This window comes from Kryptolebias marmoratus, linkage group LG2, assembly GCF_001649575.2.
Source record: "Kryptolebias marmoratus isolate JLee-2015 linkage group LG2, ASM164957v2, whole genome shotgun sequence".
In the NCBI taxonomy this organism is placed as follows: domain Eukaryota; kingdom Metazoa; phylum Chordata; class Actinopteri; order Cyprinodontiformes; family Rivulidae; genus Kryptolebias; species Kryptolebias marmoratus.
Window position 1 is genome coordinate 36,073,800 of NC_051431.1, and position 17,020 is coordinate 36,090,819.

Below are 17,020 nucleotides of genomic sequence, written 5' to 3' on the forward strand. Positions count from 1 at the left end.
TGGTGACATAAGCCTAGCCTGGAGGAAACAAGGGCCCCTTTTTTATGCTTCTCAGGCTAATAAAACAACACCTCAAATCTGACATACTGGTGTGAAACTATACTACATTAGATAATATTAAACTTATACTATTTTGCCTGATGCCTTTTGTTTAGTTTATTGCTGTTTTCCTCAGATGAACAGCATCCATCTAACTATGCAAATATCTGTGTGCTGATAATAGACAGACCCTGTTTATGCAGAGGGTGCTGAGGCTATAAAGTTGAGTACACTTTTGGACTAACTAGATGTGATAATAATATGCCCAATATGCCCTTGTTTGGAAAGCCATTAGCCTAGCCAGGAAAAAGATTTTTGCCCTTTTTTTCCATATCATGTGCTCAAAGACAAGTGTGAAATTGAAAAGATACTAACTGTTAGTGACTGCTTGACAGAACATTGCTTCAAAAATGAGCAGAATATCCCTTTAAATTCACTTATGTGAGTTTGGTTAAGATGGAAATTACATTTATTTTTTTTCTCTGTCTATTTCCAGAGGTGTGAAGTCACAGGAGCTTGACACTCCAGCTATTGAGAAGCGATTTGCCTACACTTTTCTGCAGCAGGTCATCACATATGTAGACCAGGCTCACCAACACATGAAGGAGTTTGGTGAGCTTTTTTTTTTTTTTTTTTAAATAAAGAATAGAAAAAACAAATGGTAGTTTGAGCTAACTAGTACAACTGAGTCCTTATCTAGATTCCCAAATTTTGGTGCATACATGTTGGTGGAAGCTCTGTAGCTCAGACAAACCTTAGTGTAGAAACATCATTCAAAGATTAAAAAGGACAGAAAATGGACTTTACATATTATAACATGAATTTTGATATCTTTTATGTTGTTGTTGTTGTTTTTTTTTTTTTTTTACAGAATCCCAATCCCAGATTTAGTTATCTTTTAACTCGAAATATTCTCTTCAAATCTGATGTGAAGGGTCTTTTTACCTTGTCATATGTCCTACATAAAACAAAGTTGCCACCTGGATTATTTACCGTATTTTCTGCACGATAGGGCGCACTGGATTATAAGGCGCACTGGAATAGTTCATTGAATGGTCCATTTTCTAACTTTTATCACATATTAAAGTCATTTTTGTAACTTTCCACGGACCGCGTGTGCCAGTCTCCATTCAAAATGGACAATTTCAGTGCTCTTATGCAGGTCCGTGGGTCATTTTGTACCGGGCCGTACAGAAAGCATAATTAACTTACAGTATTTCCATTTTTGTTTATTGTCGGAGTCAGAACAACATTTATTTTGAAAAGTGATTCTTTCCACTACATCTGACTATGACTCACTCTTGATGCGTGTCAAAACGCTTATCTAGGACACGTGATACGTTATCGCTAAAAACAAACCGACAAGCAGCAAAATGAGTAAAAAACAAACATCTCTGGAAGCCCTAGATAGGAGCGTCTCATTACTGAGAAACAGGCTCAGGGCTCCCACTGATTCAGCGTTATGGTGAGTTGTATTCTTTGTGCACTTTATATTTGTGGTGGATCTTATTTTAAAGGGCATTTTTAAACATTGCTATATTAACCAGAGAACATTAGGGGGAGGAGAGGGTGTTATTCATGTTGACAACGCAATACCAGGACACAACTAACAAAGTATGAAGACATGTTGGATTTACATTTATTATGTTTTTAAAAATACCCCCGTTTTCATGCCGGTCGTATAATTTTATTTTGTTGTATTTATCTGCCACATCTTTAAAGGCTGGTCCGTGAAAATACTATTTGATAATGAACCGGTCCGTTGAGCTAAAAAGGTTGGGGACCACTGCTCTAGCAGAGCTGGTTCGTGTGTATCAGCATTTATATGATCCCTCTATGAGAGATAACAAACATAATCAAACGGTTCAAAACACACGGAAGGATACTGCAAGTGGTGCAGCTTTGTAGTTTACCAAAGTCATACTAAAACATTACGACTTACATATATAAAGCGCCCCAGATTATAAGGTGCACTGTTGCATTTTGAGGAAAATTGAAGGCCTTTAAGTGCACCTTATAGTCTGGAAAATACAGTAAGCAAATAGGTACCAGCCTCCTTTGAGATAATTATTGCATGGGCGATTATGTTTCATCTGGCAACAAGTTATTTAACCCAAGCTGCTGCAATGAGTTGCTTCTCATTTCTTAAACAACCATGTCGAAAGACATCCTGTGGTCATGGTAAAGATGTCTGTTTGAGAAGAGTCAAATCATTGGCATGCATCAAACAGAGAAAACATCTAAGGAGATTGCAGAAACTACTAAAATTGGGTTAGGAACTGTCCAACAAATTATTAAAAACTGAAAGAATAGTGGGGACCCATCATCTTACAGGAAGAAATGTGGCCGGAAAAAAATCCTAAATGATCGGGATCTGAGATTACTTAAAAGTTTGGTGAAATCAAATCAAAGAAAAACAACAGTAGAACTCCGGGCTACATTTAATAGTGAAAGTAAGAGCACTGGATGGAAATAAATTTTGTGACATTGCAGAAGCTTATCAAAACAATGCAACAGCAAATGTGTGCCGTAATCAAAGCCAAAGGTGGCCAACAAACCATTTTTTTTGGTGGCAACTTTTTTTTTGGCCAGGCAGTGTAGTTCTAATATAGAAATGTAGGGAATTTTTTTTTCCAGAGTTTAGATTTTTACAAAGTTATGTTGGACCTTTGATCAACAACTGCTTTGTCACCCATTGAAATTTTCAATCTGTTATATATTATTTGTATTTTAATATTATGCCTAAATGTAGGACATACAAAAGTAAGAAACAAAATTTTGTGCAATATAAAAATTTCATGTGGCAGCTTATTAGTTCAGAAACATAAAAAAGTACAAAATGTAGCTGGTGTGTATTTTGTAAACTAATATTATGAATACTGTAAAAAGTCATAAGCATACAGTGTTTTTCTTGTACATAACAAAGAACTGCACAACTTGATTCTACACTCCTTTTTATTTTCAGGTTTTCATTGTAGATAATAATATAGAACTGATAATATTAAAGATTTTTGTTTTGTCCTGTAGTGCCTCTGATAGGTTTCAAGTTAGCCCCTTGCTACATTGGTTTTGATTTTACTGACCACTTACTTGATTAGTAAGTATTCACACCCTTTTTGTTCAACACTAGCATCTTACAGTGTTTTCTTCTGTTCTATCATTTGTAGATGTGGGAACAGGACCGAAGGGAGAGAGGATTCCTCATGAACAGCAAATAAAGTTCTTTGCAAAGGTCACTGGAGAATTCTGAGAAATATCTATGTGCAGATGAGAAATAAAAAACCTTCAATAACCTTAGTTTTTCATTGTTGGTCTGCACTCAAAATGAACTAAGGTTTTTCTTTGCTGAAAACTTAAAAAAAGATTGGCAAATCTAAATGACAAATTCTGTTCATCAAATATTGATACCACAAAACACAAGTGACAACATCGGTAATGAAATCATTAATGATGAATGATAAATACAAGTATTGAATAAACATATGCTCCAATCAAGTAGAAATAACTTTCAAGGGAAAGCCCTGCTTTTTTAATGAGGCAGTAAGAAACCAATTTTTTTCTAAATTAGATAGCAGATGTGTCTTAGTGTAAAATTGCCATGCCGTGTTACACATAAGATATAAATATATTATATAGCAGAAACAGAAATAACTTCAGAAAAATTTAAGCTTTTTAAGCTCTATTTAATAAACATAAATAAATGCATGTATGTTATTTTGTCACCAGGTTGTCTTACCGTTGGTGGATCAGTACTTTAAAAACCACAGGCTGTACTTCCTGTCCACAGCCACACAGCCAATCAGCAGTGGAGGCCATGCCTCGAACAAGGAGAAGGAGATGGTAACCAGGTAAGTGAACAAATGGTAAATAGACTGTACTTATATAGCACCTTTCTAGCCAACCAGGCCCTTCAAAGTGCTTAACAACACAATCTGTGCCCTCATTTATCCATCCACACACATTTATACAGCACTATAAATGTAGTATAAATGTAGTTATTCAGGTTAACTACAAAGTTAATCTGAATAAGTCATTCTATAGAGTCTAATCAGTGCTTTAGATCACATTCATACACCGATGGGACACACATCAGAAGCAGTAAGGGGTTCAGTGACTTACCCAGGGACACTTCGACATGTGGAATCGAATCTCCAGCTGTCTTGTTGGAGCATGACTGCTCTAAGCACTGACCCACAAGCGCTCCCAAATCCACCAAGGTTTAATAAACTTAATCTTTGACAGCAACTGCACTAATAAAATTGTGACAGCTTGACAACCTAGTTTGAAAACTTAGACACCTTCTATGCGAGTTTTTGTGAAGATGTGAAAGGTTTGTACAGGGTACTGTACAAAAACATACACATACATTACAAATAGCCAATTATTAAAAGTTACCTATCTAAGGAAGCCAGCAGATTGCGTTTAATCTTCACTTTGTCACAGTCTTCCATCATAAGCAGCACATAGGCAACAGTGAAAAGGAAAAACTTCCTTTTTAGCAAGAAGAAACCTCAAGCAGAACCGGGCTCAGGACGAACAACCATCTGCTTCAACCAGCTGAGGTTCGAGAGGACAGGAAAGCGATACAAACACAGAATTACTGGTCCAGATGTAGTATCAATTGGAACAAAGACAAAGAAAAACACATGTTAATGATAGAAATAATTATAAATCCAAAAATGGAGAGTAGAGCAATTGGGTCAATTTGTCCTCCAGCAGTCTAAGCCTGTAGCAGCATACCTAAAGAAAACCCAAGCCAACCCTAACTAAAGGATTTATCAAAAGGAAAGTGTTAAGCCTAGTCTTAAAAGTAGACAGGGTGACAACCTCACTTACAGAAACTAGAAGTTGGTTACACAAGACAGGATTCTGAGAACTGAAAATTCTGCCTCCCATTTTACTTTTGGAAACTCTAGAAACCACAAGCGAGCGATGTGTCCTCAAGTAGCCTCTTGGAGGCAGGTGAGAGAAAGGTGTCCATGTGGACCCTCTCGGAGACACTGAAATGAGAGCAGTCCTCTTGGTCCCGCTTGAAGACCTCAGAGCGAGAAAACCTGAAGGCCCTGAAGACCCTGAAGGTGGGTATCTTGGAGGAACCAGAAAAACCCCAGAGGTGCTGAAAACCCTGGAGAGCCAGAAAACCCTGGATGTGCACAACCGTGGGACCTTGGAGGTTTGGGAGCATGGGACCCTGGAGGAGTGAAACTAGACTTGAAGACAAGGTCGTTATTGACCCTCTCTGGAGCAATCTGGTGAGAGTCATCGACCCCCACCCCCTCTGGAACAGCCTAATGAGAGGTGTTGACCCCGACCCCCTCTGGAACGGCCTGGTGAAAGGCGTCGACCCCGACCCCCTTGGTGAGACAGGAAGATGTAGCATCATTGCTGAAGCCGAGTGGATGTTCCTCTCACAAATCCGTCAGGATCTTGGCTTTGAAATTTTCAAAAGGGATGATGTCTGATGGGTTCTGGTTCATTCTGTTAAGGTTGAGTGAGGCGAACCCGATACGCAGACTCATAGTGAAGTAAAAAATTAAACTGATTTATTAACAAAAGAGACGAAAACCAAAGGCTGATGTAGCAGCAAAAAGCAAAATAACAAAAACTTACTAAGAAAGCAAAGAGTGAAAACACAAGTATCATGAATGTGGCGTGAAAAAAACACAGGTGCGGGAACATCAAAAAGCAGATGGAAAGAAATGAACCAGCGAGGCATAAGTGAAAAGAGAGGGTTTTAAAGTAACAGAGGGTGAGTGGGAAATGTCTTACAGCTGGGACATGACGAGGAACAGGTGAGGTGGGCATGGGAAGCAGACAAGAGAATTACAGAGTTAAGGGCAGGTGAATAGTGACACAGGCAACACAAAGAACAAAACACTGATCCAGAACACACTAATCCAGAACACAAAAAACCAAGGAGCAAAACTAAACAATATACACCAACATAAAAAAACACAAGGATCAGAAAAATAAAAATACAAACAGGAAAATAACACAGACAAACTCAAATCATGGCATTTTAGTGATAGTACGCAGGTGGAAAAACGCAGCCCAGGTAACATTTCTATTGTGAGGGTCAAAAGACATCTTGATCAAAAATAACACCAATATTCTTTACAATAGAACTGGAGGCAAAATTAATATAATTCAGAAGAAGTTAAAGGCTGCAAATTTTATTCCTAAAATGCTCAATTCCAAAAACAACTACCTACGTTTTGTCCGAGTTTAAAAGCAGAAAATTAAGTCTTCTAGGTGTATGTCTTTAAGACGTGTCTTTAATCTAAGTAACTGATTGGATTCATTGGGTTTCATGGATAAATATAAATGAGTATCATCAGCATAACAATGAAAATGTATCCCATTCTGTCTAAAAACATTACATAATGGAAGGATATCAAGTAAAGAATATTGGTCCAAGCACTGAACCCTGAGGAATACCATGACAAACATTGGTGTATGAAGAAGATACATTATTAACATTTACAAACTGGAATCTTATCAACTAAAATATGATTTAAACCATTTTAGAGCTGTTCCTGTAATCCCACTGTCATGTTCAAAAACAGTTCTGTGTTTGCCTGGATACTTTTAGTAAAAATAAATAAAAAGATTGTTTTAAGACAAACAAAGGTTTCCATGTGGACAAGGTTGTTGACTGTGTGTCTTTGTCTCTCCTGATTTATATTTTCTAATATGTCTTCAGTCTGAATATCTAACATTTTTTTTAGATTTCTTTTTACGCTGACTCAAATGTCTAATTTCCCTTTCATTGAATTTTTCAGTCTCTTTTGCAAACTCGGAGTTCTTGTCAGACATAGGATATCTTTATTTGGTAAGAATGATATAACTAGCTTTCTCAAATAGGCATCTGTAAGCAATCATACTGAAGTTATGCTGTTGTTTTGTTTGTCTTTGGCATGTTATCACTTCCTGAAGATCATTGACCATTGTTGAAAACTTTTTACAATCAACATGAACAGTATCCATCCAGCTCGATTTTCAAAATTTATACACACACTGATCAGCTATAACATTAAAACCACCATTTTTTGAATAAGTCCCAATGGTGACCTTTGAATAGTTGCTGTGGTGTTTGGCATCAAGCTGTCTGTAGCAGATGATTTAAATCCTGGAAGAGAATTAGTCTCAATCTACTTAGGCTTCTATAGTCTAATATTTTTTGGACTGAGATAGTAAAATTTGGGAGTCAACACCTCCAACTGATGCTTCCTCCAACCACTTTGAAGTGAAAAAGTGTTATCCTGTTGAAAAATGCCACTGCTATTAGTAATTATAGTTTATAAGTGAGTGGGGTGGGAGCTTTGCTTGATTTTGAACAAAAAAATAGTTGTAATTTGACCAATCTGACAAGCTAAAAAGTATTCCAAATGTAGCCAAAACTAAAGTGGAGTGCTGTCAACATAAAAAAAAAAACAATTTTAAAAATTTCATTGAAAATAATGAATAGAAATTGATGAATCTTTTGAAATGGTATCAGCTTTTACATTGCTGTCAGTTTTACATAGGTTAGTTATTGAGGGAATTCTAAGTCAGCATAGTAGTACAATAGTAATATTGTTTTCCTGTTTCTAGTTTCCTCAGTAGGACTTTTGGACTATAACTACTTCAGCAGGCTTTCAGCTATTTTAGCAGTTCACATATCAAAACCTTCAGCTTGTTCAGGACATCACATCTATGACTTTTAGTTTTTATGTAAATGTTACAGTTTTTTAAAAAAAAAAAACTTTATTTACTTTCCCTTTTCATTGAAATGCATTCAAAATCTCTTGAAATCCTTCAAAAACTTTGGCGTCCTTAAAATCTACTTAGGCCTACTTGTTCTATTTGTATTTCCTGATGCTGCCATTTTTCATCTTATGTTCTTTTTTGTCGTTATGTTTTCTTGTGCTTCTTTTTTGTGTTTGTTTTCTTATGCTTACTTTTTGTTTTTTTATGTTGCTTAATAGATCATTTTACTCTTCTTAGGCATACTTTTGTGTTTGTATACATTCTTTTTATCTCTTTACCCTTGTTTATCTTTTATGTTTTCTAATGCATTTGTTATTTCTTTATGAGTAATTTCTTATCCTTATGCTTCTGTTCTGTTTTGTTCTCGCTTCCTTTTTTGTCTTTTTATGCATTCTTTTTGTCCTTTTTATGTCCTTATTCAACAATTTAGTTTTTTGATTTGTCCTTTTGTCTTAAGCTTCATTCTTGTTTTGTTTGTGTCCTTATACTTCCTTTTTGACATTTTATGACTAATTAGGTATTTTCTAATTTTCTCTTTTGCATGTTCAGACTTCTGCTCCTTGCAAATTATCTCCTTTTTCAAATCATTAAACTAACATGAAAGTTTATATAATATTCACATCAACTTCACCTTTTTGGGAATTTTTTAGCATTCATACCCACATTTTCTAGTTTTGAATAGAATTTTATAGCTCATTTACAAACAACAAGGTTGACCAAAGTGCTTTAAAAGCTTTTTTTTAAAAAACAGGAAAACCATGAAATAAATTAATTCAGTAAAATCACACATAAAAATCAACAAATATAAAATGGGCTTAAAACAAACCAAAAACAAGGAAACACCACAACATATCTGATATTACTTAAACTGAATTCAATATAAAAACCAATATAAAAAGTGAGTTTTCAGGTGGGATTTAAAAGACTACAGATACTGCAGTACAAATATCAAGATGTTGGTTGTTCCAGTCTCTGGGGCTGCGACTACAAAAGCCCAGTCCCCTCTGTACTTTATTTTAGCCCTTGGCTGCACTGAGACCATCTCGCTGAAAAATCTCAAAGCTCTTTTGGGGTTATAAAAGTCACAAAGTTCAGTTAGTTAATTGGTTGCCCAACCATTTGAAACTTTAAAAGTAAGTAAAAGAATCTTAAAAAATAATATGATAAAAAACAGACAACCATTTTCTTAAAAGGAAGTAATGTGGTCATACCTTCTAGTACCTGTTAAAAGATGCGCAGCAGTGTTTTGGACTGACTGCAGGCAATGGAGAGACAATTGTTCAAGGCGTTTGGAGAATTGCAGTAGTCCCATCTAGTGGTGATACAGGCATAGAGAAGTGTTTTAAAGACTATTGAAGAAATGTAAGATCTTGCATTGGGAATTTGATATAACTGATAAAAACTGGTTTTTACAACTGTGAACAAGTGCTTTTCAAATCTAAAAGAACTGTTTAAAAATGTTCAAAGTTACTTGACAATGCAGGAACAATGAGGAACAAGACTTTGGATATCAGTTAAGTCACTGAGAGGGGAACTAACCCTTTAACTTGAAGAACAGAATGCTGTCTGGATATCTCTCTGTTGCCATGTGCCATTCTAATTTCATGTTGTTTTTCATCTCACCCTTCTGTGGGCCAGATGTTGTAGCTGATCAGAACAGAAACGTGTCTCAAGTTAATCAGTAATGCTTTGTGTGCATGTTTGTAACTAAGGATACTAAATGTTTTGGTAGTCTCTACTTGTTTCTGTAAAATTTATATTTTAAAGTTTTTTGTTGTCAGATTTTATTGAAATAAAAATTAATTATTTAACCCTCTCAGGCTCAAATTAAGTTTGAGTAACAGGAAAAATCAGATATGTTGTTGCAACGCCTGCCTTGAGAGGGTTAAAAACACACATGCACAATATAAGCTGACAGACGTAGCAGTAATCGTAGAAGCAGCTGTCTTTAGTTTGAAGGAATGCTACCATACTTGTCAATTTCATTGACAGGTAAAAACCTACTTACCTTAAATTCTGCATACACCTGCATCTTTTTGTTAACATGTCCCTGATTATGGAGTTCTAACAACAAATATCCGATTTCAGTATGTGAACTTATTCATTTGCCTATTTATGCTGTTGCCATTTTACATTTATTTTGTCTAGATTTAATTGTTGCTTATGCCAGCATCAGGGTCAATGTAATGTCTCATTTCTAGAGTTTCAACATAAGTTTGGTCCCAGAGTATTTGTTCTTATGAAAGTCCTGGTTATACAGTGACCACCAGAATTTACATCCACTAATTATGGGCTTGAATGCCAGATTTATTTTGAGTTTTTAATGATTTATCTGAACCAGTCTTCATCCAGAATGGAATAATTATATAACATACATATTTAATGGTTTTTAAAACCAGAAAGGGCTGTACAAGTTTAAATTTATTTCGGATTTTCTCAAGTCATAGCAGGATCAGAATTATACATACAATCTTTAATATACATAGCTTCACTCTAATATACAGCAGTGGACAGCTGGAGGGAGGAGTTGGTCCTGTAATTGGGGGGTTGCCGGTTCGTACCCCTGCTCCATCCGTCTCAGCTGTTGTGTCCTTGGGAAAGACACTTCACCTGCCTTGCCCACTGGTGGTGGTTAGAGGGTTTGGTGGTGCTGGTCTAATGACAGCCTTACTTCTGTCAGCCCGCCTCAGGGCAGCTGTGGCTACAATGTAGCTTACCACCATCAGTGTATGAATGTGTGGGTGAATGGGTGAATGACTGATTGTAGTGTGAAGCGCTTTGGGGTCCTTGGACTAGATAAAGCGCTATACAAGTGCAGACTATTCACCATTTACATACAATTACCTTCATTTATTTATTCATTTATTTTTTTAATTGTGCTGACAGATCTAGAATGTCTTTTAACTTGACAAAGCCAACTCATATTAAGTTCCTCTTAGTGGTTATCATTAACTGCTGCTTAACATAGTCTATGGACCCAAAACTGGCTCAAGGTTGCATTCTTGTAGCTCTTACCTTGCTGCTGTATAAATTATTAATATATTTATAGAGGCAGTTAATTATTTTATGCTTGAAAGAAAGGTCTTGTAACATGATTGTGTGCAGAAGAGTAGGCAGGACTTAAAGCCCCACATCCCCAGTGCACAGACTTTAGTTTAAAAACACAACATAGTAGCTCCAATAAACCAGGGCCTGCTGGTTTTCATTCTCAATAATGAGAAATGGCGAGGACACTTGCTTTATAATAAATACAGTCTATAACATCAACCCTCTGGAAAGGCCTTCCGAATGCCCAGCTTTAGCCTGATTGAACATTTGTAGACTGTGCTTAAAAGCCAAGTTTGTGCCAGGAAAGCAAGAGTGGTCAAATATCAGCCAGAATTAGGGGGAGAGGCATATGGATATATTTGATAATGTATGTATAATTGTGACCATGCATGGATTAGAGAAAATTCACTATAAATTCAAATGTACACCCAATTCTTTGCTTGTGATCACAGAAGTAGTTTCTTGTTTAATATTCCATAGTGGATAATGTATGGTTGAAAAACATTGAAAGACCAGAATTAATGCAACATTCATGTCTTTGATGAGTGGTTGTAAATGTCTGACTGCAACTGTATGCATGCATGTTGTGGTAATAACTCATCTTGTTTTGGCTTGCATGTGCTTTGTGGGGCTTTATTCTGCTGTTCCGCCACAGCAAAAAGATGTTCCACCTCCACAAAAATAAATAAATAAATAAATACAGCTGGTATATGACACAGTTGTTTCTGCACTTTATTTGTAGATTTTACATCTCTGTCAACATGTTAACCTTAGGCTTGTTTTTTAAATTCGACCCTTCTAATTAGATGTAAAATCTTTAATAGATAGTGAAATTTACAGGCCTAATGTCTAATCAAAATGTTGAATTTCTTTTTTGCAAGGGAACATCTTTTTACTTAACTAGCTGCCCTCATGATGAAAAACAAATGTAGAATGTTTCAGTTTTGTAGTGCACCGTTAATCTGTAAATTTGGATGTTTTTTCTGCCTAATTAAATTTTGAAATTTGTGTTACACTGCCTGGTTTAAATGTAACTATGTTTTTTTACCCCACATCATTTATTATGGTTGACAATTCAATGAAAATTAAAAAAACTGACAGATGACCTAAATTTACCAAACACCCAGTGTGTTTCCTGTTTCTAATGTTTCCCTCTCCCTTCCAGGTAACAATGCAACATCTATAGTTAACTGTCTGCAGATATTGGGACAAAGCCTAGATGCCAGGTAAACTGCCAGTCTTTCCACAATATTTAGGGTTGATAATAGTCAGTGCATGTTGTGGTAATTAGATTTTCTTTTTGGGAACTAAATATTAAAAAAAAAGAGTGGTACTTTGATTTTGTTCTAAAGTATTTGAAATACAGCCATTTTATTTTAAGATAAAAATGAAAAAAAAATTCATATCTTCTTTGATCACTGCAATTTAATTATGATATTTTTCAATGAGAAAATAGCCAAAATCCACCAACAATTGACCCCTCAGACCTCCTATTCTCCAGTACTTTTTGCCCCTCTCATCCAACTGCTATCAACCTTTTAACGTCCTTCTGCTGCTGTTTCGTATCTGATCCAGAAATCTAAACCCTCTTCCTGCCTACTTGACTCCTTACCTACTTTTCTGGTTAAAACTTACCTCCCATCTCTGTTGCCCCTTATCACTGCTATCTTACACTCCTCTTTTACCACCAGTACTGTTCTGTCATCTTTACAATCTGCATCAGTAACACCAATACTCAAAAAACTGGCTTAGATCCAAATTACTTCTATAACCTTCGTCCTATCTCCAAAATATTAGAAGAAACAGTTGCTTCACAGCTTCATGCCCATATTTTCTCTAACAACCTTAATGAACAGTTCCAATCTGGTTTCTGCCTTTGCCACAGCATAGAAGCCACCCTCTTAAAAATCTCTAATAACCTCTTGATTTAAAAACGTAAATATGACAGAAGTTACAGTGGCAGTGTTATTTTAAAGCTGTGTGATGTAAAAACACTATTTATTTAACACTACACCTGAGATTTTAACACTGGCATTTTTACTGTGCACTTGGTCATTTGTTTCATAAATTTAACATCAATTTCCACTGTTATGCCAATGATACCCAGCTCTACCTTTCCACCCCTTTCCCTCTGTAGCTGTTTACAGGAAATCAAAGTTTGGTTTTCATCTAACTTTCTCAAACTCGACAGTGAAATAACTTATTGTGACAAATTCCATACTCCCAAATCCTTCCAATTTCACTCTTACCATCGACAACTCATTTGTTTCTCCATCCACCCAGGTTAAGAGTTTGGGAATAATTTTTGATGGTACTTTGTCTTTTCAAGCCAACATCATCAACATTACCTGGTCAGCTTACTTCCACCTATGAAATATTAGCCGCCTCTGCCCGTCCCTCACTCCTACCACCATTGCAATCCTAGTCCACAGTCTTGTCACATCTCGCCTGGATTACTGCAATTCTCTTCTCTTCTGTCTCCCCTATAAATCCACTCATAGACTTCAGCTGGTCCGGAATGCTGCTGCCCGTGTTATCTCCAGAACTCTACCCACTAGTCACATTTCACCTGTACTTCAACAGCTCCACTGGCTCCCAATCAGATACCATCTGGAATTCAAAATCCTTCTTTATACATTTAAAGCCATCCATCAACTCACTCCTTCATATTTGTCCGACCTCCTCCACATCAATACTCCCTCTCTAACCTGTCAGTATTTGGGTTTTCTTTGTGTTTTTGTATTGTACTTGTTATTTCTTTTGTTTTGTTGTCTTCCTGTTTTGTCTTGTCTCTGTGCCTCTGTCAGCGTTTGCTTCTCCTCGGTCGGTCTCTCATTTGCCTGCTACACCCATCTACACCTGCTCCTAGTTGTTGTAGTCATCTCACCTGTGCCCACGTTCCCTTATTACCTCCTGTTCTTAAAACCTGGTCATGTCCTCCACTTGTCACTGGTCCGTTGCCGCTTCATGCGCTGTCTGGTTCTCTTCTCGTCTTGCCTCTCGTGTTTGCTCGTGTTCGGTCTGGATTTCGTTATGTTTAGTTTAGCTGCCACGTTAGTGTTTGTTTAGTTTTTATTTTAATAAATTAGTTTCTTTTCTGGAAACCATAAGTCTGCGCTCTGGGTTCACCTCACTCTCCACTGCACCTGACAGAACCTCTTAGGTCAGCCTCCACCATTAGCCTGATTGTGCCACCTATTCATCCGACCATTATGGGATTCAGGGCCTTTAGCCGATCTGTGCCTCGTTTCTTGAATGCCCACCCACCTGACATCAGAAACACTGACACTCTGTCTTTTTTCGAATCTCCATTAGGTAGATTTTTTGAGGCCAATCCCTGCTTTTTTGGTCCCTGCTTTGTAGTAGGGCCAGCGGGCCGGCCCTGCTTTGGTTGTGGGTGTGAAGACTGAAGCATAATAAGAGCGAAGAAAACAACAATAGACAATTTTGGAACGGTAGCAAAGTAATAGGACTATAAACAACAACGTTAGCTTACCCTGCAACGTGTATGCCATCTGTTTCCCAGCTGAAGGTGCTGTAAAGTCTGAAATCTCCAGCTCCTACTCTGCGCAACAGTCGCGGCGTCCAGAGCATTTCTTCCACTGCACCTCTCTTCCTGAAGTCTCAGGAGAATCCCCATAATTTCAAAAAACAGGGAGGGCAGCTACATCTTTACCACTTCATCATAAAGGCATAATCATAAAACTGGATTTGTATTTCTTTTTTTTCTACTTATTTTTAATATGGGTGAGATATGTATTGGCATCAGAAGCATTAAAAGCTTTACTCTCATGTTTTATACTGTATGTTTGGTTACAATTAATTCAGCATATTCAGACTTGAAAACACGTTGAATATCCAACTCTTATTTGCCAGATGTGGAGGTCAGTCAAATAATGTTGTTATTGACTAAAAGTGTGTGGTATCACAAAACAACAACAATTTATAATTAAACTGGTGTAAAGTGTTCTATATTATTAACTTCTTTACTTACCAGAAAAGGTTATGCTTTGTTGCAATAATAATGTTTAACCTATATGTATCAGGACAGTGATGAAGACCGGTCTGGAGTCAGTCAAAGTGGCTTTATGGTCATACTTTGACAGTGTGGCTGAAGATTTGGAGAAGACTCAGGAGAATCTAGAGTTCGGTCAGTTCACTCACAGCAGAGACCAGCCATGGGGTGTCACTCAGATCATCAACTACACCACCTTTGCCCTGCTGCCGGTGCTCTCCTACCTGTTTGAACATATTGGACAGAACATGTTTGGAGAAGACCTCATATGTGAGTAAAATAATGAGTTTATGGTGATATGTTTGGGTGAATGACAATAACTTATTTTCAATGTTCTTGTCTGTCTTGCTTCAGCGGATAATGTTCAGGTCTCCTGCTACAGAATACTGAACAGCCTCTTCTTTCTGGGAACCAACAAAAGCATCTATGTTGAGAGGTTCAGTATCAAACACACACATTTAACGCTAAAGTTGGTTTAGACTCAACCTGATTCATTAAAGGATTGTGTTGTGTATTTGTGGGCACTATTCAAGAGGATAATAGATTTTGTGCATTCGTTTAATTCACAAACTCTTTGTAAAGCCTCAAAATGTGCTGTCAACCGAATAGCAAGTCTTTATGCAGCTTTAAACTGGTTTAGATCCTCTTTAACAGATAGAAGTTTTTATGTCTGTGTTGGAGCTGCTGAGTTCTCTGTTGCGCCTTTTACTTTCGGAGTGCCTCAGGGCTCTATACTTGATAATGCCTTCCACTTTTAGGTCGATGACACCCAAATGTATATGAAACTAAAACGAGATGACCATGACTCTGTGAACCAACTACTGGACTGCATCGGAGAAATCAAGACATGGATGTCAGTGAACTTTTTACATCTCAATGAACGAAAGGCTTCTCAAAGCATTTAATGCAATACCTGACTCACACAGCAACAAATCTGGGTATAAAGCTGGACAGTCAGCTTAAGCTAGATGCTCAGATCTATTCAGTGGTCAAGTCCAGTTTTTGTCATTTAAGACAACTCACCAAGGTCAAACAGTTTCTGTCACGGCATAATTTTGAGATTTTAATCCATGCTTTTATCTCAACTCGTTTAGATTACTGCAATTCAGTTTATGTTGGGCTGAGTCAGTTTTCACTTGATCATCTTCAGCTGGTTCAGAATGCTGCTGCCCATCTTTTCACTGGTACCAGAAAATAAGAAAACATCACTCAAGTTTTAGCATTTCTGCCCTGGTTTACAGTTCATTCCTGGATTATTTTAAAGTTTTTTTATTTGTTTTTAAATGCCTGTGTGGTCTTGCCCCACAATATGTGTCTGACCTGCTCCAGCCGTATGTTCCTTCATGCTCTCTCAAGTCAGCAGATCAGTTACTGTTGGTGGTCCCTCAGTCAAAGAGGAAATTAAGAGGTGACCAAGAATTTTCAGTCACTGCCCCCTAAATGTAGAGTGATCTGCCTTTGCAGATTAGACAGGCCAATTCACATCCTTTTTATTGCTTTGATTGTTTTTATTTAATTTCAAAATTATTATTATTTTATTTGTAATGTTATGTGTTTTACCATTCCATTCCATTCCATCCTCTTCTGCTTTTCTGGGGTCGGGTCGCGGGGGTAGCAGCCTAAGCAGGGAGACCCAGACTTCCCTCTCCCCAGCCACTTGGGCCAGCTCCTCCGGGGGAATCCCAAGGCGTTCCCAGGCCAGCCAAGAAACATAGTCCCTCCAGTGTGTCCTGGGTCTTCCCCTGGGCCTCCTCCCGGTGGGATGTGCCCGGAATACCTCACCAGGGAGGCGTCCAGGAGGCATCCTCACCAGATGCCCGAGCCAACTCAACTGGCTCCTCTCGACGAGGAAGGGCAGCGACTCTACTCTGAGTCCTTCCCGGATGACCGAGCTTCTCACCCTATCTCTAAGGGAGAGCCCAGACACTCTGCGGAGAAAACTCATTTCAGCCGCTTGTATTCGCGATCTCATTCTTTCGGTCACTACCCAAAGCTTGTGACCATAGATGAGGGTACGAATGTAGATCGACCGGTAAATCGAGAGCTTCGCTTTTTGACTCAGCTCTCTCTTCACCACGACAGATCGGTACAGCGCCTGCTTCACTGCAGATGCTGCACCAATCCGCCTGTCGATCTCCCGCTCCATTTTTCCCTCATTCGTGAACAAGA

General features: G+C 37.7%; 1 protein-coding gene across 1 annotated transcript in view; it reads left to right on the top strand.

The window, feature by feature from the left end:
* Positions 1-17,020, top strand: part of ryr2a (ryanodine receptor 2a (cardiac)) — a 509,073-nt gene that overhangs the window by 335,483 nt on the left and 156,570 nt on the right. The window contains exons 62-68 of the mRNA XM_037973568.1: positions 536-651; positions 3,207-3,271; positions 3,766-3,887; positions 6,822-6,871; positions 12,002-12,062; positions 14,883-15,121; positions 15,206-15,287. Of these exons, the coding sequence (XP_037829496.1) occupies positions 536-651; positions 3,207-3,271; positions 3,766-3,887; positions 6,822-6,871; positions 12,002-12,062; positions 14,883-15,121; positions 15,206-15,287 (735 nt within the window). The remainder of the gene's footprint in view (positions 1-535; positions 652-3,206; positions 3,272-3,765; positions 3,888-6,821; positions 6,872-12,001; positions 12,063-14,882; positions 15,122-15,205; positions 15,288-17,020) is intronic.